At 40.7% G+C, this 16,078-nt stretch overlaps 2 protein-coding genes across 15 annotated transcripts in view; one reads left to right on the top strand and one right to left on the bottom strand.

The window, feature by feature from the left end:
• The window catches only part of MED12L (mediator complex subunit 12L), a 150,801-nt gene that overhangs the window by 31,575 nt on the left and 103,148 nt on the right, over positions 1-16,078 (top strand). For 12 of the 14 annotated variants that reach the window (XM_057421789.1, XM_057421788.1, XM_057421783.1 and 9 more), the window contains exons 12-15: positions 351-477; positions 2,534-2,748; positions 3,858-3,962; positions 4,953-5,129. In XM_057421789.1, coding sequence (XP_057277772.1) covers positions 351-477; positions 2,534-2,748; positions 3,858-3,962; positions 4,953-5,129 — 624 coding nt within the window. The remainder of the gene's footprint in view (positions 1-350; positions 478-2,533; positions 2,749-3,857; positions 3,963-4,952; positions 5,130-16,078) is intronic. The other 2 variants (XM_057421792.1, XM_057421787.1) reach the window with 1 other exon arrangement.
• Positions 6,380-10,009, bottom strand: GPR171 (G protein-coupled receptor 171). Its single transcript, XM_057421796.1, has 2 exons — positions 9,393-10,009; positions 6,380-7,958 (listed from the first exon to the last, which is right to left on the bottom strand). Exon 2 carries the CDS (start codon positions 7,910-7,912, stop codon positions 6,929-6,931), a length of 984 nt encoding a protein of 327 aa, XP_057277779.1. The 5' UTR covers positions 7,913-7,958; positions 9,393-10,009; the 3' UTR covers positions 6,380-6,928.

Below are 16,078 nucleotides of genomic sequence, written 5' to 3'. Positions count from 1 at the left end.
GTTATTATTATATTTAGTATAACTTACAAAACAAGAGTTACTTTTTGTGTTCATGTTGGTCCTGGAAGTCCTGTATCTTAAATTTTTGCTTTTATATGAAACCGTGTCGTTGCAGATGATGGTACATGTCTCAGACATTCCTTTTCAATAAGTAATCCAAAGTGATTATATAAAACACCTTAGAAATAACCAAACTAGGTAATGGGAAAAACCTGTCGTTCTAGAACAAGTCTGGATTTTATGAAGAGGTAGGAAACCATCACATGCATAGTTGCCTCAGATGCAAATTGTGGGAATATTGTATGCATTTGTGTGTAGATACATGCTTTTTTATTTATTTAACTGTGCAGAGATGTGGTGAATCTGAAGTCCTAGATGAAAAGGAATCTCTGTCTTCAGCCTCCTTGACAGGTTCCAGTCTTCCTGTTTTTCAGAATGTCCTGCTAAGGTTTTTAGATACACAAGCTCCCTCGTTATGTGAGTATTAACTAACTTATATTCCGAAGTAGGTCAGAAGCAACTGGTCTGCTGTGTGGCTGCTGAAGTTACTGTTTTGCTGTAGTGGGTGTTTCACAGTTTCCATGATTACCCACTCTATTTTCATACGCACATTTTGTTTTCTTAATCTCTTGCCTTGTTATACAATCTTCCTGTGATTTTTATTTCTTTCTTTTCAAAAAAAGAAAATTGGCAGATACTATGTTTATTTCTGTTTAAGCTGTAGGAGATTTTGGGAATTTACTTGCATTCTATGCATATATAACATCAAACATTTGCCTCTTTCTGGCACATCCACATCTGAAGTGACTGACTTGGAAATTACACACAAGTGTTAAAGTCGAAAGCTGTTAGCTGACAAATAAGTGGGTTAAAAAATGAGCTTTGTTCATCGTAGCTTCCTCTATGAAATGTCTTTTTTCTAATCAAACTGCCTGACGTTGTAGCTTGTGTTTTTAGTATCTTAAGTACTGCTAGTTAGTGCATTTTTGTCAATTTTTTAAATTTTTTATCTTTTTCCGGGGCCCTTGAGATAAAGGGGATTTTAAGTGATTTGAAACATGATACTGGAAACTCTCAACATCCGAAAAAGGAGAAACGTCTTAAAAATTTGTTACAGACTCTTGAGGTATTGGCAGGGCTCTCTTTTCGTGCCTGTGGTGACCCTGGTTTTAATAAACCATCCAAACTATTTGTGTTATTTAGGCTTGTGTTTCTCATGTGCTTGTTTCAAATGTGCTACTGTCCTTCCCTCAGTAGTTCTTCAAGGCAGAGTAGGGTGAGCAGCTGGGGAATGTTTTCCTTATTTGAAATCATCTTTGGTATTTTCAAGGACTGGACAAGCTTTGTGGTATTCTATTGTTTTTGTGGTGGTTGAGCTTCTGTGTCTCTACAAATGAAAAGCATGTGACTGCTGTATTTTGAAGGAGAGCAGGTGGCCTGTTCTGCAGGTTTGTGTTTTACAATGCTTCTCCATGCCACACACCTTACTTTTGGGGGTGTATCATGGTGGGCAGCTTTGGAGGAGTGGGACCTGTATGCCACAGAGGAGAGTTCTGACCCTGGCTCAGTGTGCTCTTGGGCTTACTGCTGCAGCTTCTGTGCTGCACTGTGATGAGAGTTTCTAAATAAAAATAGTGTTATATATTGAACTAATTCAGACTTGTAAAGCATAATTTGCTTTTAAATAAATATTGATTATTTGGATTTGGTAGTTCTGTAGCTGGAGTTTTTGTTGCCCAATAGAGCTGGTGTGGTATAAAGCTATTTGCTGTTAACTGCAGTGTTGAAACCCTTCTGTGTTACAGAACAAGTGAAATTAAATATAGCCATGAGAAATGAAAACTTAGTAACAAAATCTTGTATATTGTGTTTCTCTAGGTTTGCTTTGGCACTGTCAAAATAACATGCATTTATTTTAATGAACTTTTTCCTGATTTGCATGAGTATGTTTATTAGATAAAATACACTATGCTTTCAAGCATTAATAAAATACTGCTTTTAAATCTCGGAGGCCTGGCATGCGGAAGTCTTGAGTTCTCTGAAAATATTCTTAAAGGTTTTCTGTTATGAATACAAAAGTACTATAGATAAAACAGTCGCACTTGCTATAGTAATATAATTTGGGAGGAAAGGATAACTGTTAGGTAGTCTGTTATAATTCAAGGCTTCAGATTCAATTTTTCTTCACATAAGGAATGTCCTCTCCCTCTTTTTAATTTTTAGAAGTATTTGAACATTATCCCTAACTGCTGATACACCCTCCCCCCTCCCAAGATGTCCGTGGGATAGGATGCTCTGGAATCTACTGCTGCCTGAAGTCTGCCCCTTTTCTGGAACTGATAGCAAAGCAAAACCATGCAAGTTAGGAGATGGTTTATTCAGTGGAGACAAAGAAACCTCTGCAGGATGCCTGAGACTTACATTTTTAGCAGGCCTTAAAATCGATTTGTAGGGGTTTGCAATTTGCATAGTTGGAACCCAAATATTTGTAAGTTGAAACTATGGTCTAACTTTTTTTCTTTTTTTTGGGTAGCTGACCCAAATAGTGACCATGAGAAGACAGAGTTTGTGAATTTGGTGCTGCTTTTTTCTGAATTCACTCGTCATGATGTTTTCTCCCATGATGCTTACATGTGCACTTTAATATCACGTGGAGACTTGTCAATCACTGCAACTACTAGACCACGTTCACCAAATGGGGAAACTGTGGATGAACACTATTCTAAGGATCATGATGTGAAACTGGAGGTAACAGTTCATGCTCTTTCTCCCATGTTTGATACTGTTTCCTTAAACTTAGATTTTCACTGAATCATTAGTATTTCAGGTATGAGATACTAATTTTTTTAATCTGTGTCTCCTTGTCTCTTTCTCTCTCTTTGAGAAGAGTGATCTATTGTCTTAATTCTTGCATATATCTGTAAATATTACTGTTGTGGTGCAAATACACCGAACTGAGAGTTGTCTAATGATCTGAATAACTTGGGACAAACAAAAAGGCACAATGTAGACTTCATCTGCAGATATGCTTCAATGCAGAGAAGGGAGAGCTTTAAGCAGGAGGAGTCTGTGAGGAGCATGGGGTAAGCCCGCATCCTCTGTGTAGTGTGGGGTGTGCTGGCACAGTACAGGCATGAGTGATGCACAGCCTTGTAGTCTGCTCACAGGTGATCAGGAGTTACTGTGTGCCACACAGCCACTAACTGAAGACTGGGAAGCCAGACCTCCTGACTTGTATGTGTGCTGTTCAGGGGCAATCCTGAGTCTTCCATCAGATGAGCAGTTTGTAACCTTTTCTAAGACTACTGCAAGAGGAAGGCAATTTTAAACTTGGGCTACAAACCATGTTTGTTCTCATGTGATGAGATGCAGCCTGCTGTTCTGCTGCACAGTCCATGTGGGGCCTGGAGGAAGCAAAAGCATCCTTTTACATGTCTTTTTAATTTCTTTTGTATATTTCTTACATCACTGTCATGACCAAATTTGCCCTGAAATATAGGGAGTTTCTACAAGTTGCTTTTTGTGGTACAGCAAAGCAGGAAGTAAATCTTGGGAGGGTACAAGAGTCAGCCTCCTGTTCTGTAGGACAGAATTGCTCATGGGGATGTCCTGTAAAGTTTTGTTTCCCCCTTTGACTCATGCCATATTCTATGCTTTTGTGGATTTCGGTAGAGAAATACTTCTGTGAATTAAGGCTTGTCATAAAGATTTAAAAGTCAGTGTCTGAAACCTTCTTGCCATTAATGCTTTTTTCTTAATTCTTAAATAGGTGGAGTGCTTGAGTTTACCTGACATCAGTTAAAAGGGTCTTCAATAAAATGTGACTGATACTTATTTTTCTCTCTGGCAATTACTAGGATCATAGTATTATGGAACATATGGGCATTGATTCAGGAACCGCTAGTATTTTTGATGATGTAGACAAGAGTGACTTTAAGGCAGATTTTGGTTCGGAATTTCCAGTAGGTTTAACTTCTTTTTTTCTGCATGCCTTTGCCTGTGCCTGCTGCTTGCTGTTGCCACTGAATGTCTTGCCATGCCCCTAGTACTGCCTGGTGGCTCCATTGACAACCATATCTTTCAGCATGCAGTCTCTTCTGTCTTCTGTGTTGGTGCATTGCCTCCTTTCTCTCATCTCTGCTGTACGACAACTTACTGCTCTCCTGTGCTTCCCCTAGTTGTCCACCTGCACGCATATGTGCACAACGTACTCCTTCCCTTCTTTCCTTTACCCTCAGCATGTTCAAAGTGCTGTGTATTATTGTTAAACATGAATAAATATGCAAAGCTACCCACTTCTGTGACATTGAGAAGCTCCATTGATACCGTTTGCTTTTCAAGTGATAGTTCTATGTTTTGTCTCTGTCTCCCCTTTCTTTTTCCTCACTGATAGCCCGATTCTGCATTACTTTTGAATCTCCTAGTTTCTTCCTTTGGACTGGTCCTCATTCTGCATCTGCATGGACTCCTGTGCCCAGACCTTTCAGTGCAATCCACTTGCAGGATATTGGGACCCCTGTATTTGTCATAGCAGTGCTTTAAAGCATATCATAAAACATATGCCTGCTGACAGTGTGTTATGTCACCTTCCACTTCATCCTTTTTCATTTTTTTCCTTCAGCCACTGGAATAGATCATCGCTGTTTCTGTGTCACAGCAGCACGAGAGATGTGGAGATTGCTATGAATTGTTATGCTTTTTTCCCTGAGTATCATTAGTTTAAAACTCTTCTAATAACAATGGAGATACGCAGAGAGATGTAATGTGTATATGTATCATCAATTTCAGGCTTGATTACGATTGCCCCTTGTTTTGTCTATCCTTGAAAAACCTCAGATGTTTAAAAAGTGATTGTAAGCAAGAACAGAATTGTATCTATCTCTGAATGCAGTTGCTTAATTTTGAAAGCTAGAGGTTACACTTACCTTAAACATTTGTTTTACATGACTTAGATTTTTTCTCCGATGCCTGGGGAGTCTTGTGAGAATGTGAACTCTTCCTTAGACAGAAGAATTTCAGTTACCAGCGAGAAATCAGTCAAGAGAGAAAGGCTGAGAGAACTCATTTTCCCATCCAATTATGACCTCCTTCGGCATTTGCAATATGCAACACATTTCCCTATACCTCTGGTGAGTTATCTGTGTACTTGTGTGTGTAATGGTAGTGCCTAGTGTGACAGCAAAGCATTCAAAGAAAGAAAAGCTCACTGACTGAAGAGAGCTGGGATGTGTGGTCCCTGCTCAAGGGCTCCTGACCAGCTTGTGTGATGCTATTACTGCTAGCGTGCACATGCTGTGCACTGTGGGATAGCTTCAGTGAAGCACATGTGTGTGGTTTACCAAAAGGTTAGCTGGATGAGCACACAAGAGGTATAATACTGTGTGATGACTTACTTGGGTTAAGGAGACCAGCAACACAATAAAAATGCCATGTTCTGGGATGCAATAAAAGTTTGCTAAACAGAAAAATTAATATTGTAGTTGGACTGATGGGTGAATAGCAAAATAGCTGGAAAAAACCAGTTCTGAAATATACAGGACAGAACAGTGTTATTCCACCCACTCTGTGCTGTTTCTAGCATGGATTTTTGGCTGCTGCTGTGGTGTTTGTCTGTAGGCTCATGGGAACTGAAGAAAACCCCATGAATAACATTCCAGATCCCAAACCGTCAGTCAGATGGCTTCTCATGTTTTCCACCATGCAGGAAAGAGGGCCCACATACTGAACAAGACCTGACCTGGAATGTAGCTACTTGAGAATTATTATTGTTGTTGTTATTATTATCATCATCATTATTATTTATGATTATTATTTTTAACAACAATAATAACTTTTTAACAATATTAAATCCTTTTTAATATGGGAAGTGTCATGTGAGAGTACAATGTGATAACCGCAGTTTTGTTTGCATTAAATTTCTTACTCCACAAAGTTTGGGTTTTGATTTATTGCATGTGAATTGTTGGTAGAATGTTGAATGAGCTGTTTCTGTTCAGGAGAGTTTGGGTGCTTGCTTAAAGTTTGATTCATATTTTGCCCATTTTAAGGATTAGGAAAAAGATAACTTGGTTTGGGTTTGTTCCTGAAATATTTTTGATTTATGCATGAAGCTAATCCAGGTAGCTGGATTTTACCTATGCAAATGGATTTTAAAATTTTGTTTATTCTGTATAGGCATTATTATTGGAAGTAATTGTCAATTAGAATATTAATAAACTTAGTTGCCGTTTCTTCTGTTTTTATAAAAAAACAAGGAGAGAGAATATACTGGCTATTTATACTTTTTGTATTAATTTTTAAAATTTCCTTGACTTTTCTGTAGTAACATGTTGTTTGCTTTCTTCATATTCATTGAAGCAGCAGCAAGGAAAGGCAATGCAACTTGGCAATAAGAAATTTATTTATAAAAACTGCAGGTATGACATAAGCAGATACAACAACTTTCAGTCAATGCAGCTTAAAATCACTTTCTGGAGTAAATAATGCCCTTTAAAATGCTTTTGGGTTAAGTGTATATATGAAAACTTTGCAGCTGAAGAACTGCTTTAAATTACTTTCTTCATTCGATTGCACCAAGTTGGTTAATATAGTAACTATACAATACTTAACTTAGAAAAGGTGAGCTCAGGTGTTTACCACAAATAATTACAAGGTACGTTTGAATTTGTCTGATTTCTTGCGTTCTTAAGTGTTGCTGATCCCTGGAAGGGCATCACTGGCATTTTGAACTGTTTCTGAAGGGCTTTATTAAGGTTCTGTTAGTCCAGACCTGCTGTGTGAATGTATAACAAAGTGGTAGGTATGGTTCAAGTTTTTTCCTTCTGCTTGGGCTCATGTTTCAGCAGGAAAGTCATTTCCCATGGTAACCATGCTTGCAATTGCACCTCGGCTGTTTGTACTGTAGATCTGAACACTCCTCTGATGTATTTTAAAATTGGTACTTTTGCATCTGCTGCTCACTTCTGTGTTGTACCTCTTTGTCTGTGAAAACCTGTGTCTCTTTAGTTGTGCCAAAAGTTTCAGTGAATTTCAGTCTGAACGATTTGGAAAGATGGTAATACAGAATAGGGTCAAAACAGAGGTGTGATATGGCAAACAGCAAGGTAGATTCTTTAGCTTTAAAGAGAGCTTGTTTCAGAGAGCAGCTGGTATTGGTATCACTTTGGCTCAAAGTATAGGGGATACGAACAATGTGGTATGGCACAAAACATAGCAGGTAGCTTGCAGTTACCAGGAGTATGTTTATGAGGGCTTTCTTCACGTTTGCATAACTCTCACTGTATTTGTTCTGGTAGAGCTGTCGAACAACAAGGAAATTGGAAATCAGTATCACAGCTGAAAAATTCAGGAATATTGCTGTGCATATGAAATTAGTAAACACGTGCCAGTCTCTTCCAAATTTTGTTTTAAAATCAATGCATCCTGCACCAGGTTGTTCTTCAATGGTTTTTATTGGAATAGCCATGTTAGGTACTGTTATAAGGAGAACCATTGTCCATATGACTGCAGACAACATCTTGGCAAATCCAGGCTCCTGAATGCGGTATGTCTTACAACTGTGCATTAGCTGAAGACAACGGTCCATGCTTACAAATCCCAGAAATATAATAGATAAATACATGTTCAGGTAGATGAAACATGCTGTAACTTGACAGTGGAATATTCTCAGTTTCCAGGACGCAACTCCTAGGTCAACAATAATCTTTACTGGCAGTGCCAAAGTCAACAAAAAATCTGCTGTTAAGAGGTTAATTAAGTAGATGCTCATACACTTCTGTTTCTGATCTCTTTGTGTGAATGCCCATAGTGCAAAACAGCTTCCAATAAATCCCATGAGAAAAATCAAGTAGTAAAAATAGGTAAAAGGTTCCATTTCTTCAACAACGTGGCATTGTGAAACATTGCTTGACATTGTAAACTTGTGCGAGTTGGTTTTGCTGCTAGAGGATCTCAAGAACCTGCAAAGAGAACCAAGACAATGTCAGTGACATCAACTTTTCCTGAGAGTGGGAATATTGTATGATTAATGGAAAAAATGCAATTTGGAAGAAATATTTTTCTCTCTCTTCATGCTGCTTCACAGATATTCAAGAGGGTTTTGTTCTTGAAAAGTTTAGAAACATGTTAGGCTTTGTTCATAAAAGCATACAAACTACTAAAGTAGTCTTTCTGAGTGGGTGTTTAGTTCAGTATGTTTGGTTCAACAGTGCCCTCCTTCCTCCCCTCCTCCAACCAAACCACCAAAATAAAAGCTTGAATCTGTTTAAAATTAAGCAACTGGTTAATAATGGTCATACTAAAACTGAAGAACTTTTGAACAGTTAAAACTAGGCTTAAAAAAGGGTAAGATTTGTAGCAGTCTTGTCCTATAAAAAAGTACTAGGAGTTTCTAAGTTAATGCACTGTCAAGCCAATATATGGATACGTCAGATAGATGAGCAAATAGTTCTAATCAGTCCTAAATTTTTCAAATTGCACTCTCCTCCTATTTGAACGGAGGATAAATTAATTGCTTATTTTTAGGAAGTCTTTAAAAAATAGCACTTTTTGAAAGAAGCAGCTATTAAATAATTTTGCTTACCTCCTTTTTAGGCTTCACTTGAAATTATAGGGAAGAAAAGTAAAAAATTTTGGTCCTATTTTATTAAATATACCACTCTATGACTGAGCGTTTTTTTTTTTTTTTTGTTTGCTACACTGTCAGGCTGCTGTGTGGAATGTCTGTGAAAAAGGAGGCATGGTGCATTCATTAGAATTTCTTGTAATGAAAACCAGTGCATTTATGTCTTGCATAGCATCAGGCTGCAACAGTTTTTTATTTCATTATATTGTTCCTAATTTTAGTACACAATATAAGAGAACTACATATGCACATTTATTTTCTGCTATAAAATACATATCCAGATGTGAATGATTTGTAAACCAAAATGATTGCAGATACTCCAGTACTGTAAAATGGGAGACAAAACAGTTAGTTTGTTTCTTGCAGATGGCTTTCCACAGGTTGTCTCTGTTGCCCTGAAAACATGCAAGAGTTGAATTAAGCCTGGGTCTGTGCAGTGTAGGTGAGGAGCAGGCAGCGCTGCTGATGCTGGGGTCTAGCTGCTGCTGTCCAAGGCAGTGGGAGCTTCCTGCACTGTGGCACAGTGCAGCCCTGCTCGACCTTCATGGGGTGAAGAGGCAGCCCAGCAAACTGAGCTCTGAAATCCTGCTGGAACTGGGGCCTCTGAGGGTAGAGTGGGAGCGTAGCCAAGTGACACTGACTACAGGCAAAGCATGGGCTGTCTTGCTAAATACCTGAGCCTGACTCTACACAGTTGTCATAGTTAGTATTTCAGGCTGTGTATTTATGCAGATCTAGGAAGGCTGGAACAAAGACTAAAAGCACATACCTGTCTTAGCAGTCTCTGGGGTCTTCTGAGCATTAGCCTGCAAAGGTCTGATGTCACTTGGAGACTGCTCTTGCAGTCCAGTACAGTGTTAATCTTTTCCTCTGGCTGTGTCTGGTGTTTTTTAAGATGTGCCTGTGGTTTCTAAATGTGCTGATTGACGCAGTTAAAATCAGCATTCAAATAATGTGGAAGTTACCTAAAAGAGGCGTGTCAGAAAAATGTGAGTGTTCACGGAACAGCCCAGAGAGACCGCTTTTCCTGTTTCTCAAGAAGGAGGTGGTGGTGGGGTGGGAGGCATGCTGAGGGCAGTGCCTGCTTCATACTCTACCTGTGTCCTGCAGCTGGGAGCTGCTCCTTGGGCATGCAGTGCTGTGCAAGATGGAGTGGGGATTGATGGGGAGGAAGGTGGCTATGAAAGAGCTGGATTATGCATGGTAACGTGGCTGGTAGCATGTATTGTTATAGCATGGGTTATTGTGAGTCAGAATATGTTTTTGTGGAGAGAAAGTGGTCAGAATTGCTTGACCTGTCCACATCGGAGAGCTGATGGGAATGGTTGACTGATATCAAGCAGACCAGAAGGTAGTGCAGGTTTCACTCCTTTCTGCTAACCTCAAGCCTGAAGGTTTGGGTGTTTATCATGTGTTCACAGATGTAACGGTGATAAGACATGGGTGGTTTGTAAGCCCCAGCACAGGGACTTTTCATGTAGTTCCTAAAGCTTCATCAGGTTAGTCTCAGATTCCTGACCAGGAGCTGTGGGTGTGTGACATCACAGTAGTAGCTTCTTTGCTTTTATTTTTTAAAAGTCTGAAATTCTATTCCCCCCTATGTCTTAAATTTATAATCTCTCTGCAGTCAGGATTTTGCAGTGTAGTTGGTCCTTACTCATTGTAATATTCCTGCATGAAATTCCATCTTTTGGAAACTTCATGAGTGTTTTTTCTAGGCTTGTAACCTAATTTGCAGATTTAAAGGCACACAGGGATTCTACAGAGAGCAATTAAAATTCTAAACCATGGGACATTTGCCAAGCACTAGTAAAAGGGGAAATAATTATAATTAAACTGGTTTTATTTATTTATTTTTGTTAAACCAGGAGAAAATGCCTAACAGGAGGCTAGGGGTTGAGGTACCAACAGCGATACTGAAACCGCTGAATGTTACCACTTGGTCGTAGCTGAGAATCCATAGGAATTTATGGATTATGTATCAGAGCATTATGAGGAAACAAGTTAAGAATGTCTGGTTTTATGCTTAGTCAGAAGCTTAAAGTTCAGACCATATTTGTCAAATGTTTGCAAATCTTAATAATCTGGAATGATCCCGTGTTTGGTTTTGAGCGAACATGGACTGCTTTTTTTTTGGTGTTATGCTCATCATGTGAAACTGATCTTGCCATACTTGTGTTTTTTCTTTCTTTCTTACTTTTTTTTTCTTACTTTTTTTTTTTTTAACACCCCCCCCCCCACACACCAACTAAATAAAAACCAACCAAACAAGACCCTTGAAATGTATCATCCAGTCAGTTTTTTCTGTGTATGTCTTCCCTTTTCTGTAGAGTCAGTTTAAAGCTCGGAAAACTTTCCCAGGTCTAAAAAGACAAAGTGATGTTTAGGGAAACATTTACTGAAAAATGGTCTACGCTTCCTGCAGCACTGTTTCAGGAGGAGAAGAAATAAGAGAACATGAGTCTACTGAGCTGTATTTGGGTTTTGTTGCAGTTCAGTGTCATCGTCTTCCCCAGTCTATGGCTAATTTTTAAAAGGCCATTTTAGTTCATAAATTACAGAGGCAGGTGGTAGATTTTGCTGTAGTTAAGGTTGCTGTACACTTCTTGTCTTAAAGCTCTATTTTTGGCTGTTTAAATTTTGCTGATTTTTTTTTTTTTTTTTAATTTGAAATTTTCCATGATGCCTGCCTGCTGTGGCTGACTCCTGGGATTGGGGGTGGTGCAAGGGAGGGAAGGGGTGTAGATATGGGTGGGAATTTCACCAAAATGATTAAATAATTTCTAAGTACAAAACTGGGAAAAAACCACTGTCTAAACTGTAAGATGCTCCCCCCTCTAAATCTGATGAGCCTTGTGTTTTGAACTGTACACACCACAGATATGTGTGGGTGCTCCTTGTGTTGGGATCACTTCTGATACTTCTCCACATTTTGCATATTCATTTGGAGAAAGGATTCACATCCAGAAAAAGTTTCCAGAGGTTTTCAGGAGCTCTGCTGTTAGTAGGCTTTAACCTTTTTATCTTACAAGCACCCTCCACCGCAGGGTGTGGTTGAGCCAAGCGACCACTGCAGGGTCGGAGTGGGGAGCAGTGCCCTGGGAAGGGGGAGCCCTGAACTCTGGTGTTGCAGAGGAGAGTGAGCTAGGATTCGCTCCTGAAGAAGCTTCAGGCGAGGTTACCCTTGGGGACTTCAGGGGAGCTGGGAGAACAGGAAGGGTGTGAAAGTGAGCAGTATGAATGTACCTCAGGGTCTTTGTGGGCTCTCCTTGCCTGGGGTTTGCCTCACAGAAGCTGTGAAATGTTGTGTCACACTATTGTGTGTGGGGAGTGCTGGGGCTGTGTGGGACAATGCTGCCCAGGTAGGGAAGAGTGGATGTCTGCCCAGATGGGCTTGCTTGCTGGGGGTGAACACTGATGGCGGGACATCTGGCATGTGTTCAGGGTATGTTAGTGCTCAGCTTGGCTGGTGTTTCCTCCAGGAGATGCCACCTTCTGTATTCTGCTTCCTTTCAGCAGATTGCCTCAGAGTTTATCTACTTAAGGCTCCTCAGGTAAGGATCCTGTGGTTCTTATTTGAGATTAAAGTTAATTAAATATACACTATAAGGGGTGGAATTAAGTTTATAAGGACAACTTTAATTTTGTCTTGGAGAAGCAATTGCAAGTGCAATTACAGTATGTTCATTCTTATTTCTACACCTCCCAGGTGGGTGCGGCTGATGGCAAGGGTATGTCTCCAGGCCCCTAGTTTTCATTGTATGGTCTTTGTCTTCAGCGCTGGAGAATATTAAGTATCAACAAGCACTGGCCAGGCATGGATGTTCAAGGTTCTGTGTGATCTCCTCTCTTTAAATGCACAAAATACTTAACAACCTGTTAATCCATCTTTTAAAAAGCTAATGCTTGAGTTTATATCAGTCCTATCCCTGTGTGTTTTAATTCAGGAAGCGTGTCAAGCATGGAGTTTCATGATTCTTTTATATAAGGTTTTTGAGCCTACACTGTGCCCGCATGGACCTTCTCTGTCAGCACCGGGTGCAGTGGGAGAAAACCTGGAGAAAGTTCACTCACACTTAGGTGGAGGAAGGGAACCGTAAGCTTCCCATAGCATGGGTCAGTGCTGAGGGAGCAGGAGATGCATCCCTGCCGCTGCGTGCTTCCTCCACCACCTGGCATGTAGCAGCTTTAGAGCAGGATGGGGCCGCCTGCCGGAAGTCGTCGAGCCCTGCACCCCTGGCGGGAGTGGGGCGAACCGTTGCGGCGGTTCCTCCTTCCGGCCCGGGCAGGTCCCCAGCGGCGTGCTCAGGAGTCAGCTCTGACGGCTACATTGGAGGAGGTGTGGGGGTGGATTACTTGGGTTACTTGCGGGAGGGATGGTGCTCTGCCGGGCTGCGCTCTCAATAAATGTGCTGTTAAATGCACTGGAAGTTTGAGATTTGATTCTGAGTTTGAGTTTGGATTTTCTTGGCGTATGTGCCTGTACAAGACAGATGCACGTACGATTCTGTACTTGATGGGTGGTAGAGAGCTGATGGGAAGCCCTGGTTTTATCGTGATTTTGTATCATTTCTGTGATGGTAGGAAAAAAAAAGTTGCGAACAGTTAGTTCGCTTTCAGCTTATATTAAATTGAGAGAGAAACATTCATAATCAGCATCAGAGGTACAGTAATGAGCAATTGTACAAATTAGCCCCAAGGGAGTTTTCCTCTCTCTCTGTGCGCGGCTGTCACAGTCACTGTTTCAGTGTTGAGGCATTTCTGGGAGGAGGAATGTTTGAGTAGTGTCTTTGCTAGCCTTAATTCATGTAACTAAGAAGTTTTTTTTTTTCCATGTACAAACTAGGAGGTCTAGTATTTTACTGCTATTCATGGTTTTCATGAAAAGATGAAAATTTTTTATCCCATTGTAATGTCTACATTGTAAGTGAAAACTAGGAGTGATCTTGGCACAGAGTAGTTAGGAATTCTGAGCAGAAATAGCAATTTCTGATGAAGAAAAACTGTTTAATATATTTATTTTTACAGTGTAAGGCGGTAAGATGTGTTCAGCATAGCCTGTCACTGAGCCTGTTGGGGAGGGGAGGATCTGCTCTGCACACAACCCTGTATGAACTATGGGTAGACAACCGTGTCCTGGGAATCAGTGTCATCAGCAGCCAGCAGTGCACACTGCCTGTTGTCAGATAGCGAGTAGCTCCTTAGCCTGCCCTGTTTCCTTCCATCAATTATCAATACTTAGTTTTAATTGCTTGAACAATGTTTTGCAGATAAGCAGTGCCCTGAAGTGATGATTATTAGACATACTAATGAAGATTACTCATAAAAATAATAAAGGACTTATCAGGCTGAGACAGGAGAATATGTGTGAGGGTGTTAGCAGAGGGAAACTAGCCCTCCTGTCTCTTCTGTGCTAAAGTTAGCAAGTATAAGGGGTGCTCTCCCATTATGCCTTCTGGTTGTAACTGTGTGGCCTTGTGAAGTAAAGTGACATCTGCCCCCTCTTCAGTAAGCTGGGTTTTTTTTTTTACAACAGAGACCACTTTTTGAGATGACATCCTGCAAAATTAAACTGTGTTAGGAGTCTTCTGCCAATTTCTAAACAACCAGGGTATTTTTATATGTTGAGGCAGTTGTGGAGTGACCTTTCTGTTCTGAAATAATAGTGTTTGGAGGAAGGTTTTCCATTTGCTAGGTTTAGCTCTTTTATTTAAAAGTTACTGTGCTGCGTCACTGGCACAGAAAATGGTTCATTTTGCAGCCTTACACCATAATATTAACTTAAATAACGCATTGCACAGTAACTGCAGCACTGATGTTTTTGCAGTGTTAGTCTGAGCTGGCTTCTGGGTAGGGGGCTGTGTGGTAACTATTGCTAAAGAATAGGGCAGGTTTATGAGGTGATAAAATAGTTTAAAATGTGAGACCTTCATGAGCTTTTTGGAGCAGATTTATGCCACCCTACCTGGCTGCTATCTCAAGGTTTTGAACAGTAGAATGATGTCTCCTTACAAAGGGATGACCAGAAACACTATCAGGCTTCAGGAGCGAGGCTGAAGTGTGCAAGCATGACAACTTCTGTGCAAATGTGTGTATTTGATGTCGTGCAGGCTGGTTCTTCCCAGCAGCATCATGCCTTTGCAAGAGATTCCAGGTCCAGCAGAATAACTTCACTTTCCAAAGAATAAACAGATCAAACCCAGCTTCTTGTTCAAGCGGTGTCATGGAGGGAGTAATGAGTAAGTCAGGAGGATGAGCTGCATTTGGGGACTGAGTTGCTGTTGAAAGGGAACGTTGTGTAGCTGTGGGTCACCCATAACTTTCATTGCAAGGCTTTTAGGGAAGTTCCTCCAGGTGGTAGGTTGACAACACAAGAGCTTAGTGAAACCATAGGACTTCTGAGTTTCTGAGAAGCTGGTGAGGTTTATCTGAGGCATGATGTGCTGGAAAAGGTGTGGGAAAATTAACTTACCAGTGCAGAAAAAACCCTGTCCCTATTACTTTGCTGTATGAACTGGGGTGCAAAAGTAAGAGCAAGGTTGGGGAAATGAAGCAGAAGTTTGGTTTAATAACGGTGTTGTTTGAAACTTGTCACACACAGGGTGTCAGATTGCAGTAGGGCTGAGATCACAGAAGTGTTTTCTGACCAGTGAAGCTACTGGAGGAAGATTTTTTTCAAAGTGAGCCTGTCATGGTTTAAACCCAGCCAGACAGCTTGTTCACTCGCTCTCAGTGAGTGGTGGCAGGCTGGAAGCAATCGAGGCCCCCCCCCCCCTCCCCGGGGCTCTCCCCTTCCCCACTCCCATGGGTTGAGATAAGAACAGTCCAGCAACCAATGTACAACACAAATCACCACCTCTACCACCACCAACAACGATAAGAGAAAATAACAAGGGAAGGGAATACAATACCACCCCCCAAAAAAAAGACCCCGTGTCCTTCCGGGTAACTCCCAGTTACTTCCCCGGGCATGACGTGCTGTGGTATGGAATAGCTCTTTGGCTAGCTTGGGTCAGGTGTCCTGTCTCTGATTCCTCCTGGCTTCCCCTCCTCCCTGGCAGAGCATGAGCCTCACAAAGTCCTTGGTCAGAGTAAACATTACTTAGCAACAACTGAAAACATCGGTATTATCAGCACTGTTCCCAGGCCAAAAGTCAAAGCACAGTGCTGCACCAGCTACCAAGGAGAAAAATTGACTGCTACTGCTAAACCCAGGACAGAGCCAAAGCTAGAAATTTAGTGTCACTTTTGAAAAACAGTGGTGGTCAGCATCCTTACCTCTGTGTGCCTGCAATGTAGGATTTTGTAGTTCTAGTATCAGTAATCTGGTGGATTGAGGAAACAATTTTACAATGTAAATACTGTTTTCAAGGCTTGCAAAGTAATTAAAAAGTCATACAAATAAACATTGTGGAAGTGTTTTCATGTGCTTTCACAGCCACAATTATTTAGATT

Source organism: Pezoporus wallicus, unplaced genomic scaffold (assembly GCF_028554395.1).
Source record: "Pezoporus wallicus isolate ANWC-B61680 ecotype Strahan unplaced genomic scaffold, APGP_CSIRO_Pwel_v1 scaffold_7402, whole genome shotgun sequence".
In the NCBI taxonomy this organism is placed as follows: Eukaryota; Metazoa; Chordata; class Aves; order Psittaciformes; family Psittacidae; genus Pezoporus; species Pezoporus wallicus.
This window is presented reverse-complemented; position numbering and strand designations above follow the sequence as displayed.

Coding starts and splice junctions, on each gene's coding strand:
- GPR171 (XM_057421796.1), bottom strand. CDS start 7,912: ATGTCAAGCAATGTTTCACAATGCCACGTTGTTGAAGAAATGGAACCT.